Consider the following 20,576-nt stretch of genomic DNA (forward strand, 5'->3'; position numbering starts at 1 on the left):
TCGCTGCATATGAACCCCCACAGGACAAAATTCGGAAAAAGAAAGAGACCATGGCAGAGGAGAGATGTAAAAGAAGGAGTCCAAGGTCTGTTATCTCCGAGTCATCTAGGCTGCCTTTTTGTTATTAATAATGAAGGGGGACATGTGAGCACAAAACATCTGGGGTAAACGGAACCGCAGGCATTGCCTTTTACACTAGTGTTCATACCGGGAGAGGAGGAAAAGAAATCGCGACCGACGGAGATGCCTAGGTTCATAGGCAGTAACATCTCCACTCAACGCCCAGTTGAGAGACGGGACGGACATCCTCACTAGACGGTCAACAGCGAAATCCAATGGCGGAAACGGGCCATTTGTTTCACTATGGCTCAATGGCCATTTATTTGCCTTGAGCGCGGAAAAGCACTTTTCTTCAAACCCGCTTGCCCTCCCTTTCTCGCTTGAGGACATTGTTTGACATTGGAGGCGTTCGAGGCCTCCACTTGGGAGTTGCAAAAGCTCGTAAAATGCACCAAGCATTGCTAGTCCGAAGACTAATCCGTCGGTCGGAGGTTTTGGACCCTCAGCAGCCGCCTGCCATCCATGGTTGCATGGTTGCATGGTTGGAGCCCGTTCTCCTGCATTACTTGCTCCGAGATTCCCGCGGATTGGGTTTATGCACCGGAGTCGGGGTGGACATTGTTCCGAGGCGGTGCCGTGAGCCACGAATTTGTCAGCGATGGAGCATCTTTTGTTGGGCACAGAGGGCGTACAGTTGAATGTGGTTAATAAAAAGTTGAACATGGTTAATTTTTTGGGCTGGAATAATCTTCAGTGTGGTTTTGACCATAAACCATGTCAACCCCTCATTAAAACTACATGCGCTAGCCATATCTCCCACACATCTCTCACACCTCTTCAAATGTGTTGAGCACAGTGATTTTATCATATTTCTCAGAGCTCTAATTCCTAGCTAACCTGGATTCTAACTCTAGATCACTAATTCTAATTCATAACTGCTTTTCATATGTTGAAAAGCCTCAGATATTGAAGTAGAAGAACTAAATAAGAGCTAATTAGTAATATAAAGTGAGAGTGTGTAAAAGATGTTTAGTGTGTGTATATTTTAGTGAGAAGTGAAGAGCTGAGCATGGTTTATTTTTCAGACCCACTTTTTTTAAACCATGTTCAACTTTTAATAAACCACGTTCAACTGTAACCCGCACTCGGCCTTGGGACGTGGCATGTTTCATAGATTAGTAATGTCATGTCTATTTTCTAATTGACAGATAGGGTTATGTGTTTGGCAGGTAGCCATCGTCGGTCGGCTCCTCCGTGCTTACATGGTTTCGTGCTGGTCATAACCGACGGACGAGTTGTCTCGATACTCACTATCGAAAACCTTCCTGATCTAGAGAATTATGGGTAACTTTATCTATTCTTTCAATTATGACGAGGGAAAGATACTGCTCCTCTTGGTGGACGTGGCAAGCATTGCCACTGTTCCACCTATATGGAAGATTTTACAATTGAAAAAAGGATGTAGAGAAACCAGTTAAGCAAAAGAACTTGATCCAATCTTTTTATTGTCATGTCCAGCCAGGGACTCGGCCCAAATAGCAAAGGACGTCAGGGCAACCTCTGGTCGCCTTCTTCCGGCCAATATATCGGGGTATTTTACAATTCGACTTGAAAGAAATTGCCGTACTCATTTCCGGCTCGACGTCTCCCGCAGAACGGGTTTGTTGGAAAAGATAAGCGTCCATAATATTTGCTGACGCGCAAGAATTTCCCTATTTGTCTTAAATCCAAGTAACAGGTGTTGTATGAGTTAACCAACGCCAAGACAATGGAATACCGACACCATTCGGACAACAGGGATAAAGCAATACTGTGTTTCCTTTGGGATATTGGATGAGGGAAACAAGAGTACGATCGATCGCCCATTAAAAATCGTGTTGGTCTTCGAAGCAAACGGGCGGCGAAAGTAAGCGAGGGGAGGAGAGGGTAAGGGGATATTTCATTTGAGAGACGCACGCAACACGCTCCAACCTCGACTGAGGAAAAATCCCCACAAACAGTTGCCGAACTCTAACAATTTATGTTCAGTGAGGAGTTGGTATGTTTCGCGAAGTGAAGGCAATGTCGGGCTGGGTACTCCATGTTAACCCCCGCCCGCCCCACAGGATATTTGCCGAGCCAAATACGATTTATGGAAACCTCCAAAACACGATTCCTAAAGGCGATGAGGTGATACTATCCCCTCGTCTGGCCGCGAGGACACAATTAGTGCAATACAATTAGTGTAACAACTAAGCTGTTAGTTCTGATGTACCAACCAATAATTCTTCATACTAAATTCTATATAATCTGATTTGTTGATACTGCTTCACTATTTTAGTAATCTGCTATCTTCTTATCTTGATTCATTCATATTCATGATCTTCTTATCACTCTGATCACTCTGCTTTGAGAAAGAAATATGACTTCTATAGATAATCTTCAATTTCTTAATGCTTCTTTTAATCAGATTGACTAATTTTTTTTATTAGATAGTACAAAAATAGATGCAAAGTGAAAGCAATCTGTCAGTGTATAGATAGATGGTGGGTTGAGTGGCCACACCACCACACCCACAGATACTATGAGCACAACCATTTAACAAATGATTATGTTAGCTTTTTGGATAATCTAATGGTTATAGTGCTATCTTATTGCAAAGATATAGTTGTGCAGCATGTAGTAATATTGCTCTCTGCTTGAAGAGAGGATATTGAAAGAAGTTCCATTCTGATCATATTAATTAGGACTAGTTAGTTGACTAGATCAAATAGATTACATAAATTACACTAAAACACATCAATACAGCTGATCTCTCATATGGCCCAGTAACCTTCATATATTTAATACACTAATGTACACACTAAAAAATACACTAATTGTGTCCTCGCGGCCAGACGAGGGGATACAGGACATCAACACTCTTACTATTTCTCAAACTATCCATAGATGCAAAGCAGGGACCAGAGCTTACTGAAGACAATCAGACTTTTCAGCATCATGCATCGTGATGCTAAATTTGCCGAGACCTGGAACTCTTGCCCTAGCCGAAACACAAACCTTCACTCTCCTTTCCTCCAATACACACCGGAAGCCGCTTGCGGGCTGCATATGTGATAGTTTGGGAATCACGCCTACCAGTGAACAGGCACCAGTTCCATTTCTATCTTATCTTCAAGGGAGCGATTTACGGGCAAAACTTGAAACAAATCGTCATGGAGATGAATATCTCCACACAACTCCCTAGGCATCCATACTTGAAGATACAACACGAAAACTGATCAGAACAATTGCGTTGGCTCCTTGAGGAATTTGATTTTGAAAGCCACTCTCGTATATGTGCCTGGCCGAATACCTATCATTGGTTTCCTAGGTTCGATGGGAAGGCGATGCGGAATCAAATGTACTGTAATGTACATGTACAACCACTTCACTTGCCATCATACAAACGCACACAAAATACTACATCCAAAAGAACCCTGGCCGCGGACTCACCATATGGTTTTTTAAGCCTCCAAGCAAGGAGCCCTGCTATATAACAATCCATATGAAGAAAACTTAGCGTTCATTTCCGCTGTTTACTTTCTTTTCTTCCCTTTTCCGTGCCTTATCGAAGCGGGGGCACGAAATATGTCCCACGTACCTGATGCGTGAAAATCGAATGTCAAATACACAAGAATCTTCTATGCTTGTTCGTGGGCCCCTGGGCTCTATTTCACGTCCTTCCCAGCAGCTTCAGCTGGCAAGGCACCAATCCTGGCCTCCCGTGCTGTTCTCCGCAGCATATTTTGACTTCCGGGATTTATCAAATACTTTGGGCTTCAGAGGTTATAAAATTTGATTCTTTCCCTTTGCGTATTTCCTTCCAGACAACTTGAATCTCATATCTTCGCTGAACGCGGAAGAAAGAATTTCCCTCACTCAACCGTTGCCCTTCGCTTCATGCTTACTTCGCGTTTACGTCATAAGAAAAGCCTTCTACAGATTCTTTTCTACCATGTCAAGTGAACTTAACCTTATTGATATCTATTACTTGAGGATTGGCAACATGCACAACGCCGAGAGAGTTTCTTGCCGTGCTGTGTCGCGGATTTCGGAAGGAACTATAATTTACATTCATTTGGATGTGTTGTCGTTCCACACTACGAGGCTGCCATAACTCGCGATTGGGGACTTGCTCTGGATGTTGGAGGTATTGCAGCTCTCATTCTTCCTTCCTGAAAGAAAGCCCTGCGTTAGAGAGTACCAGATAAGTTATCTGTCCATCTGGGAATTCGTTTCTCTTTCCTCGAATCTCAGCAATACTCTGGTGGATTTTCCCTACGCATCGGAAATATCGTCTCGCTTACCTCTCGAACCACACAAGCAGTCGTTACGGGGTATTCAACCTCTTCTTCGCAGGTATAAGAAAGCGAAAGACCATCCATCCTATTAAAAACGGGGCGGAAAAGGGATTAATAAATTCATAAGAGACACAAACCGCAGACAAGAAGGGAGAGTATTGTGAAACAAGGAGTAAGTTAACGAAAAAAAAAATTAAATAAATAAATAAATAAAATAAAATAAAATAAAATAAAATAAAAAATAAGAAATATTAAAAGACCTATAAGAAAAGAATGAATGCTAAATCACCAGATACGCAGCGTCTTCAAAATCGGATCAAGTAACTTCAAGAACAATAACATCAACCACCACCACCACCACTGCCTCCAATGCAAAAGGACATTGTCATAGTCCTAATCATCTTTCTACTCCTCGCATTCATGTCCGTGTTTGCCTACTTGATCCATTATTTCGGCTCTTGCTTCGTTAGGCACTCACTGCGACGCACTACACCGTCTCCAGCATCAGAAGCAGCAAGCAGTAGCAGCAGCAGTAGCGGGAGTAGGAGGAGGCAGAGGAGGCGGAGGAGGAGGAAGTGCGGGCGTAGGTCGTGGGGTAGCGGTGGGAAGGAGGACGAGGAGACGGAGGTGGTTGTCAGGGGTTCGCACTAGAGAGAGAAATGAAAGAAGTACACATTAGAGAACGCCTATCTGCTGGAAGCTCATTGGTCGAGAAGGGGATATTTCGACCAGCATATTGTGTAAAGTGGATGCATTGGGTGGTTAAGAAAGGGGGGAGCGAAAAACAGTGGGCATTGAGGATAGGGGATAGGTGAATGATTAGGTTTGTATGTATGCCAGACGTTATCATGTAGCATATCCTACCTATTGCAGTGCTAGGAGAAGGGCTGGGGGGATTGTAAGGTGTCGGTGCTAGGGAAAAACTAAGAAACCGTACATTACAAGGCGCATTTTTCATCTGAACCCCTTGCACTCTCGGCATCATTGCCGTTCTCAAAAATATCATATTCACTAGGTATGTATACCCCCACATCTCCAACTCCCTTTCGCATCAAGTAATAGATATGCCGCTCGTAAAAACGAAGGAAAAGACAACCAAAGAAAAAAAAAAAAAAAAAAAAAAAAAAAAAAAAAAAACAAATGGCTATACCAAGAAAACCCTCTCCGGCCACCATGAGTATATATAATAACTACTAACCCATGTTGTACAGCAAAACAGGCGGATTGCCGCATGTTCACGCAAAACCATCATAATAAATAAACAATGAAAATAATAGCAATAACCAGCGGGGCTCATACCGCAGCCACGGCATATCAGAGTAGAGTAGCCGTTACGTAGCGAAACAAGGCACGATAAAAGTCAATAAAATCTGTCACCACTGGGATGGAAACGCAACAGGAAAATAAACCACCGAGCAAAGTCGCCAACCCAAGGCTGCAGGCCAGAGCAGAGAGTCCACCCGTGTAAAAAAAAGGAAAGAGCGAGCGTTCGCCAATATTTCTTATTGGGGCAGTATGTATACACCATAGACACTAGATTGAAAGCTCTTTATGATGATAATTTGCAAGATGGAATGTGAGAGGGGATGAGGAAACAAACAAAGAGACAAAACAAAAACGAAGGCCAGGCACAAATAAGAATGGAATCCCGTCAATAACTCGTCATAGAATGTTCGTTGCATGCAAACAAACCTGCAGGCGCTCCGTTTCATTAATTCATTGATTTTCGGATTTTCGGATCTTTTTTCGGCTATTTTTCCGGCTTCTTTTGGGGTTATTGAGAGCGGAGAGATTCGCTCACTCAACTCACGCACTCTTCATCGTTGGCAGTTCCTTGACGGCCTGATCGATGATGTTCAGTGCCTTTTTAAGCTCTTCTTCCGTGATGACCAGTGGTGGTGCGAAGCGTATAATGTTTTGGTGTGTTGGTTTTGCCTATAGAAGAACAAGGGCAAAAGGTTAGTCGTTTAACAAAAGCTATTTTTGGAGAATAGGGAAGGAAAAAAAGACAAAAAAGACGTACCAATAACCCTTTTTCCTTCATCAATATGCAAAGATCCCACGCGGTGTGCCCGCCAGTCTTAGACTCGTCGATGACGACGGCATTTAACAGCCCCTTACCTCGAATTACCTGGATCATAGGACTATCTATGGCAGCCAACCCAGCACGGAATTGGTGGCCAAGCTTCTCCGCTCGTTCGACCATTTTCTCGTCGCGGATGATTTCTAGCGCGCGAATGGCGACGGCGCAACCGAGCGGATTGCCACCATACGTGGAGCCATGCGTGCCCGGCTCGATTGTGAGCATAACGTCCCTGCTCCCCAAGACACAGGATACAGGGTACATGCCGCCGGATATCGCTTTGCCTAGGAGGACGAGGTCTGGCTTGATACCACTCCACTCGTGGCAGAGTAGTTTGCCAGTTCGGGCGATGCCGGTCTGGATCTCGTCACAAATGAGGAGGGCGCGGTGTTTGTCGCAGAGAGCTCTGGCTTCCCTAAGGTAGTCATCATCAGGGACGACGATGCCAGCCTCACCCTGGATCGGTTCGACTAAGAAGGCGGCAATATTGGGCCCTGCCTTCTCGAACGATTCACGCAGCGCGGCTTTGTCATTGAACGGGATGGGTTTGTTCGTGCCTGGAATCGTGCTGCCGATTAGCGGCAAATAAGGGCCATAGTTATCTCTTGATTCTGGATCAGATGACATTGATATTGCCGCAAACTGTAATCCTCCCCTGTTAGTTAAAAGGAAATATATACATAGATAGGGACATAAAGCGGTTGACAGCAAGAAGCGCCCTTGGTTATTTTAGTTCACTAACAGTGCGTCCATGGAAGTTGTTCTCCACGCTCAAGACTATAGCCTCGTTGTGAGGAATTCCTTTGGTTTTGTAGCCCCATTTCCGGGCGATTTTGATCGCGGTTTCCACAGCTTCTGCACCTGTGTTCATGGGCAACACCATATCGAAACCGAAGAACTTCGTCACGAATTCCGCAAACTTGGGGAACACATCATTGTAGAAAGCACGAGAGCTCAGCGTGAGGGTAGACGCCTGATCAACCAACACCCTGACCAACTCCGGATGGCAGTGGCCCTGATTAACGGCTGAGTAGGCGGAGAGAAAATCGAGATAGGAGTGCCCCTCAGGATCCCATACGGTAGTGCCGGCAGCGCGGGCAAAGACGACAGGAAGCGGGTGGTAGTTGTGAGCTGCATACTGATGCTCTGCGTTGATAGCGGCGGAGGATGAGGAGGCGTGGAAGCGGGAGCGGTCGAAAGACGCAGCTGGGCCGGCGGCCGACTTCAGGCTTGTCTTTGCAGTCTGAGCAGAGGCTGCGGCGGCTTTGTCAGTGGCGATTGGAGACATGGTGACGATGGTGGTGATGATTGAGTGGTAACTGAGCGTGGTATATAGTGAGGACGGCTGTGAGTGATGTAACTAGAGTGAGGACTCGCGGCGGTTTTATATAGCTTTTAGCTTTCTGAACGGACCACACTTGTGAACCTTAGTTAGCTCTTCTAGCGTTTAGATATCAGACGATGCTCTTCGGCGGAGGGAATCAATCGGAGTTTAAATGCGGCGGAAACTGTGGCATGGCCGACGATATCCATTGAGATCTTGCTTTGTCCCAGCCATCCAGGATGCAATCCAGGATGCCGTCCCCGCTAGACGCTCACGCTGGCCGGGGAGTGCAGTAGCGTGCGACGTTGAAGTTTATCCGCAACCAATCCAACCGCCGCAGTTTGCAAAACAAAAGTCCTTTTCACAGGGTCCGCTAGCAGCATTCACAGCAACTTCTTGACACGCGACCATTGCTCCATCCCCGAACTCCCCACGATTGGCGTGTCCAGAGCCGGGTCCCGAGATGGTGATAAGGGACGACCATGCCTTCGACGTCGACACGGCCACGAAAGGCTCGCTCTACTACGGCCGACAGTAAAACGGAATCCGGCTCCATAGCCTCTTCACCCAGGCAGAAAGACTCGGGCACCCCGCAGAACATCCTCCTCTTCCTAATTGCATTTCGTGCATTAAACGCACTTTGCGTCAGGACCTTTTTCCAACCAGACGAATTCTTCCAGTCGTTGGAACCTGCATGGCAGATTGCGTTCGGTGGGGACAGCGGTGCTTGGATAACTTGGGTGCGGATTTATCAAGCAGAGTATAGCTCTATATTCTTTTGTGAAGCTAATGGCATCGCGCTAGGAATGGAGGCATCACTTGCGGTCTTCGATACATCCGTATATCTTCGCGGCTGTTTATTACGTTTCTAACCTGGTATCTGGATATCTTTCGATATCGCCTCTTTATCGCGCAAACTTGCTCCTTGCCGCCCCAAAACTCACACAGGCACTGTTCGCCGCTGTGGGGGATTTTTATACGTGGAAGCTGGCCGGGAAGGTTTATGGGAACAGCAGCTATGAAGCCTGGGGCGCTGTAAGTGATGCGATTGCACCAACATCGGCATAGATATTGGATAACAGACACTGAATTACTTCTCCTGCAGCTCGCGTTGACCGTCCTAAGTCCCTGGCAGTGGTTCTGTTCGACAAGGACATTATCCAATTGCCTTGAGACGAGTCTCACAGTTGTCGCATTGTATTTATGGCCGTGGGGATGGCCGTCGGAATTATCTTATCCGCAAAGGGCGAGCTCCAGGAATGACAGCACAAGAAACAAGCCGGCCACCCAGAGGTATGGGCGGAGCGGAGTGTCCAGGTATACTAAGTTGATAACTTTAGGCTTGATCAAGTCTGACCGAAGTACAGTTTGCGGCCATGTCTCCTTCTTGCAGCTTTTGCTTGCGTTCTCCGCCCAACCAATCTTTTGATCTGGATGTGTCTAGCAACCTTTGCGATGTTTAAAAAACCCGCATCATTCCGTCAAGCATGGACGGTTTCCTTCATTAGGCCTACGATCAAGGAATTTATGACGTTTAGCTATGAAGCTATATTTTCCGGGTACGTTTATTCAAAATTCAATTATCCCAATGGAAAACGTTTCTGATAATTCGGTAGATCCCTTGTGCTCGGTATATCGACGCTTTTGGACCGTGTCTACTACGGTTCCTGGACATTTCCTCCTTTTAAATTTCTCTACTTTAACATCGCCCAGTCACTCGCCATATTTTATGGACGCAATGACTGGCATTACTACCTCTCTCAGGGCTACCCACTCCTCCTCATGACTACTCTTCCTTTTTCCCTGATAGGACTTTTCCAGGCGATGTTCGCGAAGCAGAGAAGCCTCACTAGCCAACAGAATTCCATTAAGTGTCGGCTTGCAGTTGTTTGCACATTTATGCCGGCCGTCCTTTCACTGGTCTCCCACAAAGAAGTTCGCTTCATCTACCCGCTTCTTCCCGCCCTTATAATCCTTGCCTCTCAGCCTGCAGTGAAGTTCTTCCTTCCCCCCATCTCCTCTCGCTCCCGCTCAAACGGCTCCCGACGACTCCTTTTGATATTTCTCTCCCTTGTAAACATTTATATTGCCTACTATACTACATTCTCCCACGCATCAGGTGTCCTCAACGTCATGGACTATTTCCGCACCCAATATGTCGGCCACTACCTAGGAGACACCCCACCCAAGCTGGGATACCCTGCAGGTCTTTCTTCTTTTTCTTCTTCGTCTTCATCCTCCGTGATGCCCACAGTTATGACAATTGGCTTCCTTATGCCTTGCCATAGCACACCCTGGCGCTCCCACCTCATCTTTCCGAGAATCCACGCTTGGGCCCTATCCTGCGAGCCACCGGTAAACCTCAACTCAACTGAAAAATCCACTTACCTAGATGAAGCAGACCTATTCTACGAAGACCCAGCCACCTTCCTCCAAAAAAACATGCAAGGTGGACTACGCCACTTCCCTTCAAAACCCTCCTACCAACTCAACAGCAATCAACTTACCCACCATCGCCCATCATCCAACACTTCCCAGGATCCTACAATGCCTCACCACCATTTGTGGCCGGATTACCTCGCCTTCTTTGGCCAACTCGAACCAACCCTCCGCACCTCCCTTCATAGCTCCCCATACGCCGAATGCTACCGCACCTGGAACACAGCCTGGCACGACGACTGGCGTCGCAAAGGCGACATCGTCGTCTGGTGTCTAGATCAGACTATCCAGCGGGAATGGCGCGAGCATACACAGCTGCTGAACCAGGCCGGCTGGCAGCGACACATGCAGCAACGCGAGAGACAGTTCGATAAGATCATTGATGGATTTCGGAAGGAGGCGGCGAGGGGATCGTCGTTTTTCCGGACAATGTCGGGCGTGAGGGGTAGCTTGGGTTTGGGTTCGTCGTTTTTGCCCGCCTCCTGGTCGTGGTCGTCATCGCCATCATCATCATCATCATCATCATCATCCTACCTCCCGACGACGTGGCCATTTTCCCTCTCTCCGCCAACATCTAGGAAATGGTACCAGGTTTCTTGGTCGTGGTCGTGGCCGTCGCTCTCGGCGCTGCAGCGGAATGCGAGGCGGTGGCAGTTGACGTGGTCATGGCCGTGGTCGTGGGTGGGGCGGAGAAAGCACACGAGGTGGCCAGAGTGGATGACCGAGTCGCCGTGGGTACCAGATTGGGATGCGTTGGTGAAAAAGTCAAAGTCCAGGGGGAAGTCAGAGAGGATGTTGTGGTCTTGAGCTTTGCACTGGGCCTTTTTTTTTTTTTTTTTTCCCTCGCCTTTTCTTCTTTAATACATCGGAGACGGATAGGATGTTGAGGATAAATCACCCTTTTAGATAGTTTGCTTTGATTTGGCCTACACCTATGCCTGGGTGAGAGACGATATATATTCTTCTTTGTTATTCATGTATAACTTTTTTTTTTTTTTTTTTTTTTTTTCATTTTCTCGGTTCACTGATATCACATGCTGTTCTATTTGGGAATATCCAGCCAGGTTTATTGTATGGTCTTTCAACGACGAATATCTGCCATCATGAATCCTTTCGATATTGATATTGAAGAAAAATTAAATATAATTAAAGAAAGAAAGAAAGAATCTGCTCGCTTAAATTCAGCACCCGAATCTCTCACATCTTCATCACGTAAATATATAAAAATCCGCACAGCAAAATCGCACTTTGCGGAGGACACATCATCATAAACCGTGGAATAACCAAAGTCATTTCGCGTAACCTGCAGAGATATTGGGATAACCACAAGAATAGAGTTATATATATAAGAGACGTGGAGTTGAGTTTTTATAAATTATTGGCGCGATGAATATATATATATATATATATATATAAATATGAAAAGCGTTAAACCGTGGGAAACGTCCAAAACAATCCATGAGGTGGTCCACCATGTGATGATCTAAGTAAAGGAAACAATACCGTCGAATTTAGCAGAAGGGGATGATGAGTTGAACTGTTATGGATTCCCTAACCCACAATGGCGTGGAGAACGGGTTGAATTGTTAAAAACGTATCGAAAGTATGCTGCAAAAGATGGAGAAAAGGAAGAAAGAATGCGCTGAAATACGGCGTGTAGTATGTATAAGAGTTAGCAACAGGATATTAAAAAGTCATCCGAACCCGGGGGTAAATGGAGAATGCCAAAAAATGCTCTCTCAGCAAGACGAGTTTCGAAAGAAAATGATGAGAATTGATGATGTTCATGCTGGTGAATAAGGAGCAGGGATGAAATTTCTCATCCCGAAACAAGAATGATAGGTTTGACAGCACAAAAGCTCCAGGTCCAGTGTTGAAAAAAAGACGACTGGAGATAGAGCGGAACAAAAAACATGCAGAGAAAAAAATATGTACCCGTCAACAAACGACAATCCGATCCAATCCTAACCAAGCAAACATAAATATCGCGTGGCGTAATATTCAACAGTCCCGACCATTCCCTCAATCAACTGCAACCCCCACCCCCACAAACTCTATTCCCTCTCCCCGTTTTCCCGCGGGGCCCCGGCTCCTCCCCTCTCCACCGCTCTTCTCCCCCGCCCTTTTTCCGCCGAAAAAAAATACAACTACCGCACATACCTCGAGCTCAAGCTCGCAAATACATCCGGACTATGGCGACCATTCTGCATCCCGCCAATATCCACACTAGCCTGGCTCATATGTGTTCTTGGGAACGGATTTCCTACGCCACCGCCACCGCTGCCTGCGCCTCCTCCTACTCCAGCAGGCGCAAATCCCATTTGTGACCTAGAGTCCACCAAGGTTGAGGTGAGTGCGGCGCCTGGGGTGCTCATTGCGTTGGGAGGCGCGGTGTGGTATGGGTTCCTGCTGTTAGAGTTGGAGAGGCTGAATGGTGCGGCCGAATTTTGGTGCTGCTGCTGCTGCTGTGGCTGCTGTGGCTGCTGTTGAGGTTGTGTGGTGAAATTGGGCGCTGATTGCTGCGCAGGCTGTTCGGGAATCGTGGGTGGGGGCTGGGAAAAATTATATAAGGCAAGGATGCTGGATTTGTCTATTTTGCCAGTATGTTGGGACATGAGGGTCTGATGCGTGGGCTGGAGATCAAATTGAGGCTGGTAGGAAGGGTTTGATGGCGGGATAGTTGGTAGGGTGAAGGGATTGAAAGATGACTGTTGATCTTGAGGGACGTATTGTTGCGGTTGTGGCTGTTGCTGTTGGGGGAATGCAGAGGAAGAAGAAAATGCCGGCATGGTGCTGTAGCGCTGAAATTGATTAGCATTTCCAGCGCCATTTCCTGGTGCTAGAGTCTGCGACTGAGAGCGTTGAGCTTGGCCAGAGACATTGAAAAACGGGTTGGTTGGTGAGAAGCCTGGAGGCTGATCAAAATAGGGGTTATTGTTTGTATTTCCCGGCACGGGCTGTACATTTTGGAAGAAAGGGTTGTAGGCGCCGTTCATAGGCGCGGGAGATGCGGTAAGGCCGTTTTGAGAGGACATAGTAACTGGAGGCGTCATGGATTGCTGAGATCTTTGGAATGGTATCTGGCCTTGCTGGCTGGGATATCCGCCTGTAATGTTTGGAAATAAAGGCTGTGACACTTGGAGTTGCTGGAATGACTGATCTAGTGATTGCGTGGGTTGTGTTAGGGCTGTCTGCGCTCCTAAAAAGTCGAATGGATTATAGGATTTAGCGCCATTGGTGATGGCAGGTTGCTGTTCGGCCTGGCTCACCGCAGAGCCAGATGGTGCACGCGACGGGGCGGAATCCAGGTTATCAAACGGATTATTCGAATCTGTCGATTTCGGGCTTCTGACGGGTTCGGGAAACTGAGAAGCCGTAGGAGTCACCTTTGGGACTGGAGTCTGGGATCTAGACCGCGGTGCAGGACCTTCTCCTAGCCTAACCAACGATTCTATAGTCTTATCCATGTTTCCATTCAGGCCTCTCAGAATAGTTGCATTACGCTTGTGATTTGGGAACCCCATATCTCGCAGTGCTTCTAATTTTGATCCAAATGTCCCATCTGAATCCACAACGCTAGCTCCAAAGTTTCTCGATTGTCTATTCGTCGAAAACGCGTAGTCCTCTCCCGGAGGCGACTTCTCCGAACTAGAAACGGCATTGCTGTAAGACGCGGATCGCAGTCCGAAACCTAAGCGTCTTCCCGTTTTCGGCGGTAGAGGTGGGGGCGACCTGTCGGAACCTTGTGTAGCGGTATAACTCGGATCATGTCTGCTTGGGGGCTTCGGCCGTCCATCTTCCAATACCTTCAACTCATACTTTTGTCTGATAAATCTTTCCATTGCAGAGTCCACCTCATCGACATCAATGGGAATAGGTGGTTTGACGTTTCTCGGGTTGTATAATTTGTTGACAACCGCGTTGCCATTCCGTTTCATGTTCTTTTGAAAATATTAGCAATTCCGAAAGTACGGAAGCTGGGTACCGGTATCCTCGTTATCAGGATCGACTCACATCCACCTGATCTGACGACCAGCTATCCATAGTCAGCGACTTAACCTTCGATATATGCGTGCCCAACTTGCGATGTAATGTAGCGCAGCGCACACAGAGGAATACGCCCAGCTATCAAAATGAATATTGATTAGACTTCGCTTTTAAACATAACTGAACAACTCAGGCATTCATTCATATTCTAGTCTTGGACACGAGGGATGACTGGGCGGCTCGGGGAACCGAAACTGCACGATGGAAGAGAACAGAGGCTATGGTGGGAGGGGAAAGGGACTCACATTCCAGCTGGCCCATCCTATATGAAAAACAAGCAGTTAGTATCCGAAGGCAAGTCTCTTGACAAAAGATAGGAGCAGAGGGAATGGGACGTACCTGGATTTCTCGCCTGACAATCCACGCACCGGTCATTGCCAGGGACAGACTTGATCAATTCCTGCAGAGCTCTCTCATTGCGCGCCTGTTGGCGTTTGCTCAGAGCAGATGCCATAATTGGCACGGGGTTGGCTGGCACTGGGTTGGTTGACTAAGGGGAACAAGGAGGCAAGTTCTTCAGTGACACAAAATCGGTGTTCGCCTGAAGTTGGCTAAGGGGCGGAGATAGGGGTGGAGACCACGATGGAGGTTCTTCCGTTTCTCCAGGTGCGTGTTAGTCTGCAGCCGGGGTGGGCAATTCCTGGCTGGCTTGATTAGCGATGTATTCAATACCGCCTCGTTGTGGCTGTCTCGGCTGGCGAAATTTGGCGTCTGGGGGTGGGAGCAGGGGAGGGCGGCAGAGATGCAGAGAGAGCACATCAACACGAGGTTTCGCGGTGGGGCCGGAGCAAACGAAGCGGTTATGTCCAGAACGGCGACTGTTATTCCACTGATGAGAAACCGCAGTGGTGCGATGGAGTCAACTGTTCGACAGAAATTGCCATGGTGGTTGGTGGTTGGGCGGAGATGACAGCGGCCATGCGGCTAAAGTTTATAGTTAAATAAAACTAAACGTCCCCTGACGCGTTTTATCGGCGCCATCGAGCATCCCAAAAATAAACACTCCATGTCAACAAACACCCAAGCTCCTGGATATTCTGAACCGATCGCATGAATATGGAGATTTTTTATTTTGTTTTTTGTTTTGGAACAACTTCCCAAGGCTTCTACTCCATATGCACTATCTATGGATTAAGGCATGTATGTTTATGCAGGGGTTGCGAGGAAGCTCATTCACAAATACTTGAATTTGTTGTTCCTTCATTTACCAAATCTTGTCGCTAAACCATAACTGACTTGCAAGCTCCGACGTTACCGTTCCTTCAATTTGTGGCTGTACCAACAGAAGATTCCATGGACGTTCTATTTTTACAGTTCGGGTTTCCAACAGGCGATTCGTTGTGTCTCCTCTAGATATGGCGCTCCGTTACGATCACCTTTGCTCTGCTATGGGTGATGAATGCGATGCATATATTTTCACCTCCTTGATCCTGGACCTGGCATTCCAGCCAAGAAATCGATTCTATCTCCGACGCTGGCCATGAAAAACCCGATCTACGCCGACTGTATCCGGGCGCATTCAAAAGAGGGAGATTCAGGTTGAAATATATCCCTTCGAATGGAACGACCGGTTTTCTTTTATAAAAAAGGGAACTTTCTTCCTATTGCCTTTTTAGCTCAAGGAATGGTATCTAGATTTTGGAGACGGTGGGCTGGTGCTGGTTGAGAGATTTCAGCAACTAAAAAGTTCCACCTCGCCACCTCGCTGTATCTGTCGTTTGATTTCACCCACACAACCTGAAAGCACCAGAAAATCAGTTCAGAGGAAAGCAAACTCGAAGGGCTCTGGGTGAGTGGCACATTTCAAGTGAGACTGTATTGGCCAAGCGCCCAAACTTAGTAAGGTTGTGAAGAGGCAGCGGTCAAGGGCATGAGTATGGTCACAAGCAGGACAGAAAATGAGTTAGAAATACTAGGCAGAGGAGTACAATAAATGTCTACTATTAAACAAAACTCCCCAAGGACCGGGAGCAACGACAACCTGTTCAAGTTCCATCTAATTCCCCCTGGATGGGCGAGAAGAAATTGACGGTCGAGTTATAGGCTACCACCACAACCCTCTTACATGTCCCATATATTTGACTATTATTATGCGCATACACTACCCCCTGAGTGTTGTCGACGACGAGCTAAATATTCTGGGTGTCAGTGACCTTGATTCAACAAGAGACGGTATTGACCGCACTGTCGCAAACCGAAGCTCCATCCCATGATCTATGGAAGAACATATATATATATATTTATATTCAAGCAGCCAGCCCCCGAAAATCTCCCGCGAGTGATAGGGCGCAGAGAGTGGAACAGAGGCCAAAGCATGGCCGGTTTCAATTCAAGAAGCAAAATTCAAACCATCGACAATATATGATGAGCTGCAGCTGTCCTCTCCTCCAGAGACAGCTTCTTGATATGAACGACGCTCTCATGCAGGGAGGTCTCCGGATTGCAGGCAAGGCAGTTTGAAATATCCCGAAAAGAACAGAAACCATCCCGGCGGCTCCGTAATCTAATTTTCTTCTGCAAGGGACACTTCTAAGGGCCAGCTGGAGCTTGACATTTGCTTGTCATATGGAATCGGATGGCGACGATTACATCGATCGCCTTGCACTATTATTGTTATTGTTGTTACTTTCTTGCATATATCTCAAGGTAACCACTTTCTTCAGCCGACGTCTATGCCAGTTGCTTCAAACATGGAGAGAGTACACATAGGATCAAGTTATCACATCCTGGTCCCCAGTCGTCCTCCCCCGGATTCGCTCAGCAGGTTTCGCCTTTGTATTTTCTTTGCGCATAGCTTCGCGAAGTGCAGACCTGTGCAGATTAACAGCCCGCCATGGACGCCAGTGCCTCCAGTCGTCCTGCTCATATTGCGTATAACATTTCGGGGCAGTCCCTCTGATTTTGACGTGATTGTGTGTTCTTTTACTAGGTTGGTTATCCCCAACGATTCTTCAAATTCGCTATTCAGAGGTGTTCTGGATTGTATAAGGACTTAATCAAGGTGGATTCTCACAGATTTGACATGTGGGCAGGAGAGATTTTGCTTGAAGAACCTGCAAAATTGCTCTTGAATCACCAAGCTTCCTTTGCAGCTTGATGATCTCTTCCTATATTTTTTCCATTCCCTTTCTAAGCGTGCCCTTTTTTGCTAGTCAGCTGAGGTGTTCTCAGATTCCTCAAGTAGAATCTCATTGTCCCTGAGCTTGAGAAAGACTCTCAAGTTCTTTAATCCTTTCTTCCTAGCCATTGACTTCCTTCGGTGGAGAGAAAGATCTCTAGACACTTCTCTGTATTTGCGAGATTGAGCATGGGCACTTGAGAGTTTTTGTCAATGGCCTGCCATGAGACATGAAGAGTCTGATCAGAGTCTTGACCTTGGATGGCTTTTAATACATCTTGGTCAGTAATCGAAGCCGACTTCAATCCCCTACCTATCCTTTCTGTATAAAGTGAAAATGTTTTGGCCACCACTGCTCGTCAAATTCTGCTCTGAAGAGCTTACAATCGCAATACACAATCAGCGTGTTGAAAGACATTCGCCTCGTTCTGAGGATTATGCCATAACCCCAAAGTCAGTGTCGCTCATAAAGCATGCCTTTCCTTCCCGGGGGCGCCGACCCGAAATACCAACGTTTTGACAAATCTCCCCCTTTAGATGCTTTGGCGTATATATATATATATATATACACAAATGAGTTCGCTGCTGAAGATGATATAAGTTCATCGTGAGAGTTAAGGGGCCCTCCACCACCAACATCACCACAAAACTCCACGTCTCGTCACCAATGCAGGCAAGGCAAGTGATTTTAAGGGGTAAAGTCTAAGTATCAAAGGGTAACACTACCCCTCCCAATGATTTGACTTTCCTTGGGATACGTAAAGGATTTTCCCGTGGGGACGTCGAATGGGCGCTAATAACTCCAATGAAGCAGTTATTCGACCACTAGGGCAAAAGAGCTCAATCACCAAAAGCGCCATGGTGGTATAGAGGGTACGAATCACCGAATCCAATCCCTCCAACAGCAGTTGATAAACGTAAGTTCACTAGAATAATCGTGATTAGGTCACGCGACGAGCAACGGGGGAGGGGAGGGGGGAACCATTCGCTCGAAGTTTGTGAGAGGCTATCTGTCGCGATCTTCGCAGCGTAGGGATGCAAAAGAGACGGCTTTATTTTGGGAGGGGCCAACAGTAAAAAAAAAAAAAGGACGCAAGAAAAGGGCTTTCTTGAGATAAGTTGTTAGATGTTAAGAGGAGAAGAAAAGGCGCGGGTAGTTGGGAGAAACCTTTTTCTCTGCTATTCCCTTGTGACCCCCTTAAAAAGACATAGCTATTTATTTATTATCACAGTCCGTAAATGGGTGACATATCTGACCGGCCTTGTTGACGGCAATATACTTGGAAAACAAGGTCACCTTTGCAGTCATATATTTAGTGAGGCAGACCGTGAACGGCGTTCAGCAGCGAGCAGGTTCAGTTGAGACGGTTCAACTAAGACCAGTGTTTGAATTGACCGTGCGCTTGGGGCAAGCCTTGAGTTCTGGTATCCGCGGTACCCAGTACAGGCGAGCTGCGGATACTTCAACAGTCCCTTACGGCTGGGAGGGAAAATAAGCACGAGTCTTCAACTTTAAAACGTACATAAGCTTAAGCATGCAGCATCAAAATAGCAAGCAAGAAAAGAGAGCAACACATTTCCCCAAAAACTAAGTCTAACTATAGAACAACTGGTTGACTACGGAGTAGTTAGTTCGCCATGGACGGGTGACATCATCCCCAAACGGTATGCCAGCCACACCCACTGGTCACCTGTGCGGCCCGTGGATGTGCCCCGTGGGCAAATCCTGGCGGGAATGAAGATGGAAGTTATATATATATCTACAATAATTCCATTTGGTTCCATCACATCTCCTCCATACCGCACATTGCTATGTATTGTTGTGAAGGCACCCACCGGATGGCTACCCAATGGAGAAAATGATAAGGAGGGCGGGAGGCAAAGAAAGGTGTCTGTCTATCTGTCTGTCTTTCGGTCCGGTATCTGATCTCTACCAAGTCAAAGGACCAAAAATAAATATTCCTTGCTTGAGTCTTTTCCTCCGTATCATCCCCCCCCGTCGCTCTCTCTTTCTTCCAACCTCCAAATGTTGCTTTGCTTCTCCCTTGCCTCCTTACCAGGCCGCTTCAGATATACACGGACGACATGGGAGAAGGTATTACAATACTCTCTTTATCCCCTTTCCCCGAATACCCATGCACCCGTGCAGGTACTAACTAGTGCAGTATGTACATACATAGATCTGGTCAAGAAATTGCCGAACCCATGGTTTGGTCGAGTCCACCGGTGCCTCGCGCCTGTTTTGCCTCATTTTCTTCTTTCTTCTACATCAGACCAGTCAGCGCCGAACGCCCTGCTCCCTGCATTTGACCAATCTCCCATCTCTAGCTTCATCATCATTTTCATCCTCATCATAATCTTCTTCTTCTTCTTCTTCTTCATTTTCCTCTTCCTCTGCTTTTGCTTCTTCCCTTCTTCTCTCCCTCTCTTTTTCTTCATTTCCTTTTCTTCACGCGAAGATGGAGACTATGTACCGGATGAACCAGCTCATTCTCTCCCCCGAACAACTACGACTCGGCGGGCCGGTGTCTCAGTCTGGTCCGGAGTAACATCCACCACGGATTAGAGTATATAAAAAAAACTCCAACCCTCCCCTTTTCTCCTCGCGTATGCTTTATGCATCCGTCTATATATATATAGACGGATGGATGGATGGATGAATATGTATATGCATATACATATACATACATACTTCTCTAACTGAAACCCAGCAGCCCATTCTCTTAACTACCATGTATTTCCCTAACAAACCATGGGTAGCCCTTCTTTTCCCTCCGTTATTTACTAACTTATACGCACTCTTTGCTCTCTGGCCAATGGCTATAGCGCTGTCCTCCGGCAGGATCGACAGAATGGGACCGCAATTGAGGCAACGGAGAGGGCACAGTATTAGTTTGTTTTCTTTTTTTTTCTCGATCTCTTTTCTTCCTTTATTGTTCCTCTTTTTCTAACATTTTTTTTGGTCTTCTCTCTGCTAACCTGTACTAACTATGAAACTCTTTGTACAGAGCGAGAAACAAGAAATAACAGTGTTATAAAAGAAAGAAAAAAGACAGCCACACCGACCGACCAACAGACAGACAGACAAGCTTCTGCCTTCTGTCAATTCTTCCCTGTCGACTTTTCAATTCCACCATGTTATCTTCTGAAAAGATTTTTTTTCCTTTTTTTTAGATTCCCTTT

General features: G+C 46.7%; 6 protein-coding genes across 6 annotated transcripts; 3 read left to right on the forward strand and 3 right to left on the reverse strand.

Moving 5' to 3' along the window:
* Positions 1–195: 195 nt before the first annotated feature.
* HCBG_08166 (uncharacterized protein) lies at positions 196–783 on the reverse strand (the record flags this gene model as incomplete). The annotated part of the gene is made up of 1 exon (XM_045435215.1): positions 196–783. The coding sequence occupies one exon, from the start codon at positions 781–783 to the stop codon at positions 196–198; it is 588 nt and encodes a 195-aa protein (XP_045284521.1).
* A 3,968-nt stretch (positions 784–4,751) lies between these two features.
* On the forward strand, positions 4,752–5,636 carry HCBG_08167 (uncharacterized protein; the record flags this gene model as incomplete). The annotated part of the gene is made up of 3 exons (XM_045435216.1): positions 4,752–5,022; positions 5,398–5,437; positions 5,594–5,636. The coding sequence occupies 3 exons, from the start codon at positions 4,752–4,754 to the stop codon at positions 5,634–5,636; spliced, it is 354 nt and encodes a 117-aa protein (XP_045284522.1).
* A 531-nt stretch (positions 5,637–6,167) lies between these two features.
* On the reverse strand, positions 6,168–7,801 carry HCBG_08168 (ornithine aminotransferase; the record flags this gene model as incomplete). Its single annotated transcript, XM_045435217.1, has 3 exons — positions 6,168–6,317; positions 6,406–7,107; positions 7,208–7,801. 3 exons carry the CDS (start codon positions 7,751–7,753, stop codon positions 6,189–6,191), a joined length of 1,377 nt encoding a protein of 458 aa, XP_045284523.1.
* A 470-nt stretch (positions 7,802–8,271) lies between these two features.
* Positions 8,272–11,035, forward strand: HCBG_08169 (GPI mannosyltransferase; the record flags this gene model as incomplete). The annotated part of the gene is made up of 4 exons (XM_045435218.1): positions 8,272–8,529; positions 8,594–8,824; positions 8,895–9,082; positions 9,406–11,035. 4 exons carry the CDS (start codon positions 8,272–8,274, stop codon positions 11,033–11,035), a joined length of 2,307 nt encoding a protein of 768 aa, XP_045284524.1.
* A 1,340-nt stretch (positions 11,036–12,375) lies between these two features.
* Positions 12,376–14,729, reverse strand: HCBG_08170 (UBA domain-containing protein; the record flags this gene model as incomplete). The annotated part of the gene is made up of 3 exons (XM_045435219.1): positions 12,376–14,169; positions 14,438–14,537; positions 14,644–14,729. The coding sequence occupies 3 exons, from the start codon at positions 14,727–14,729 to the stop codon at positions 12,376–12,378; spliced, it is 1,980 nt and encodes a 659-aa protein (XP_045284525.1).
* Positions 14,730–17,730: 3,001 nt separating this feature from the next.
* Positions 17,731–19,703, forward strand: HCBG_08171 (uncharacterized protein; the record flags this gene model as incomplete). The annotated part of the gene is made up of 5 exons (XM_045435220.1): positions 17,731–17,846; positions 18,205–18,310; positions 18,686–18,827; positions 18,998–19,295; positions 19,574–19,703. The coding sequence occupies 5 exons, from the start codon at positions 17,731–17,733 to the stop codon at positions 19,701–19,703; spliced, it is 792 nt and encodes a 263-aa protein (XP_045284526.1).
* Positions 19,704–20,576: the final 873 nt, after the last annotated feature.

This window comes from Histoplasma capsulatum (assembly GCF_000150115.1).
Source record: "Histoplasma capsulatum G186AR genomic scaffold supercont2.13, whole genome shotgun sequence".
Taxonomy (NCBI): domain Eukaryota; kingdom Fungi; phylum Ascomycota; class Eurotiomycetes; order Onygenales; family Ajellomycetaceae; genus Histoplasma; species Histoplasma capsulatum.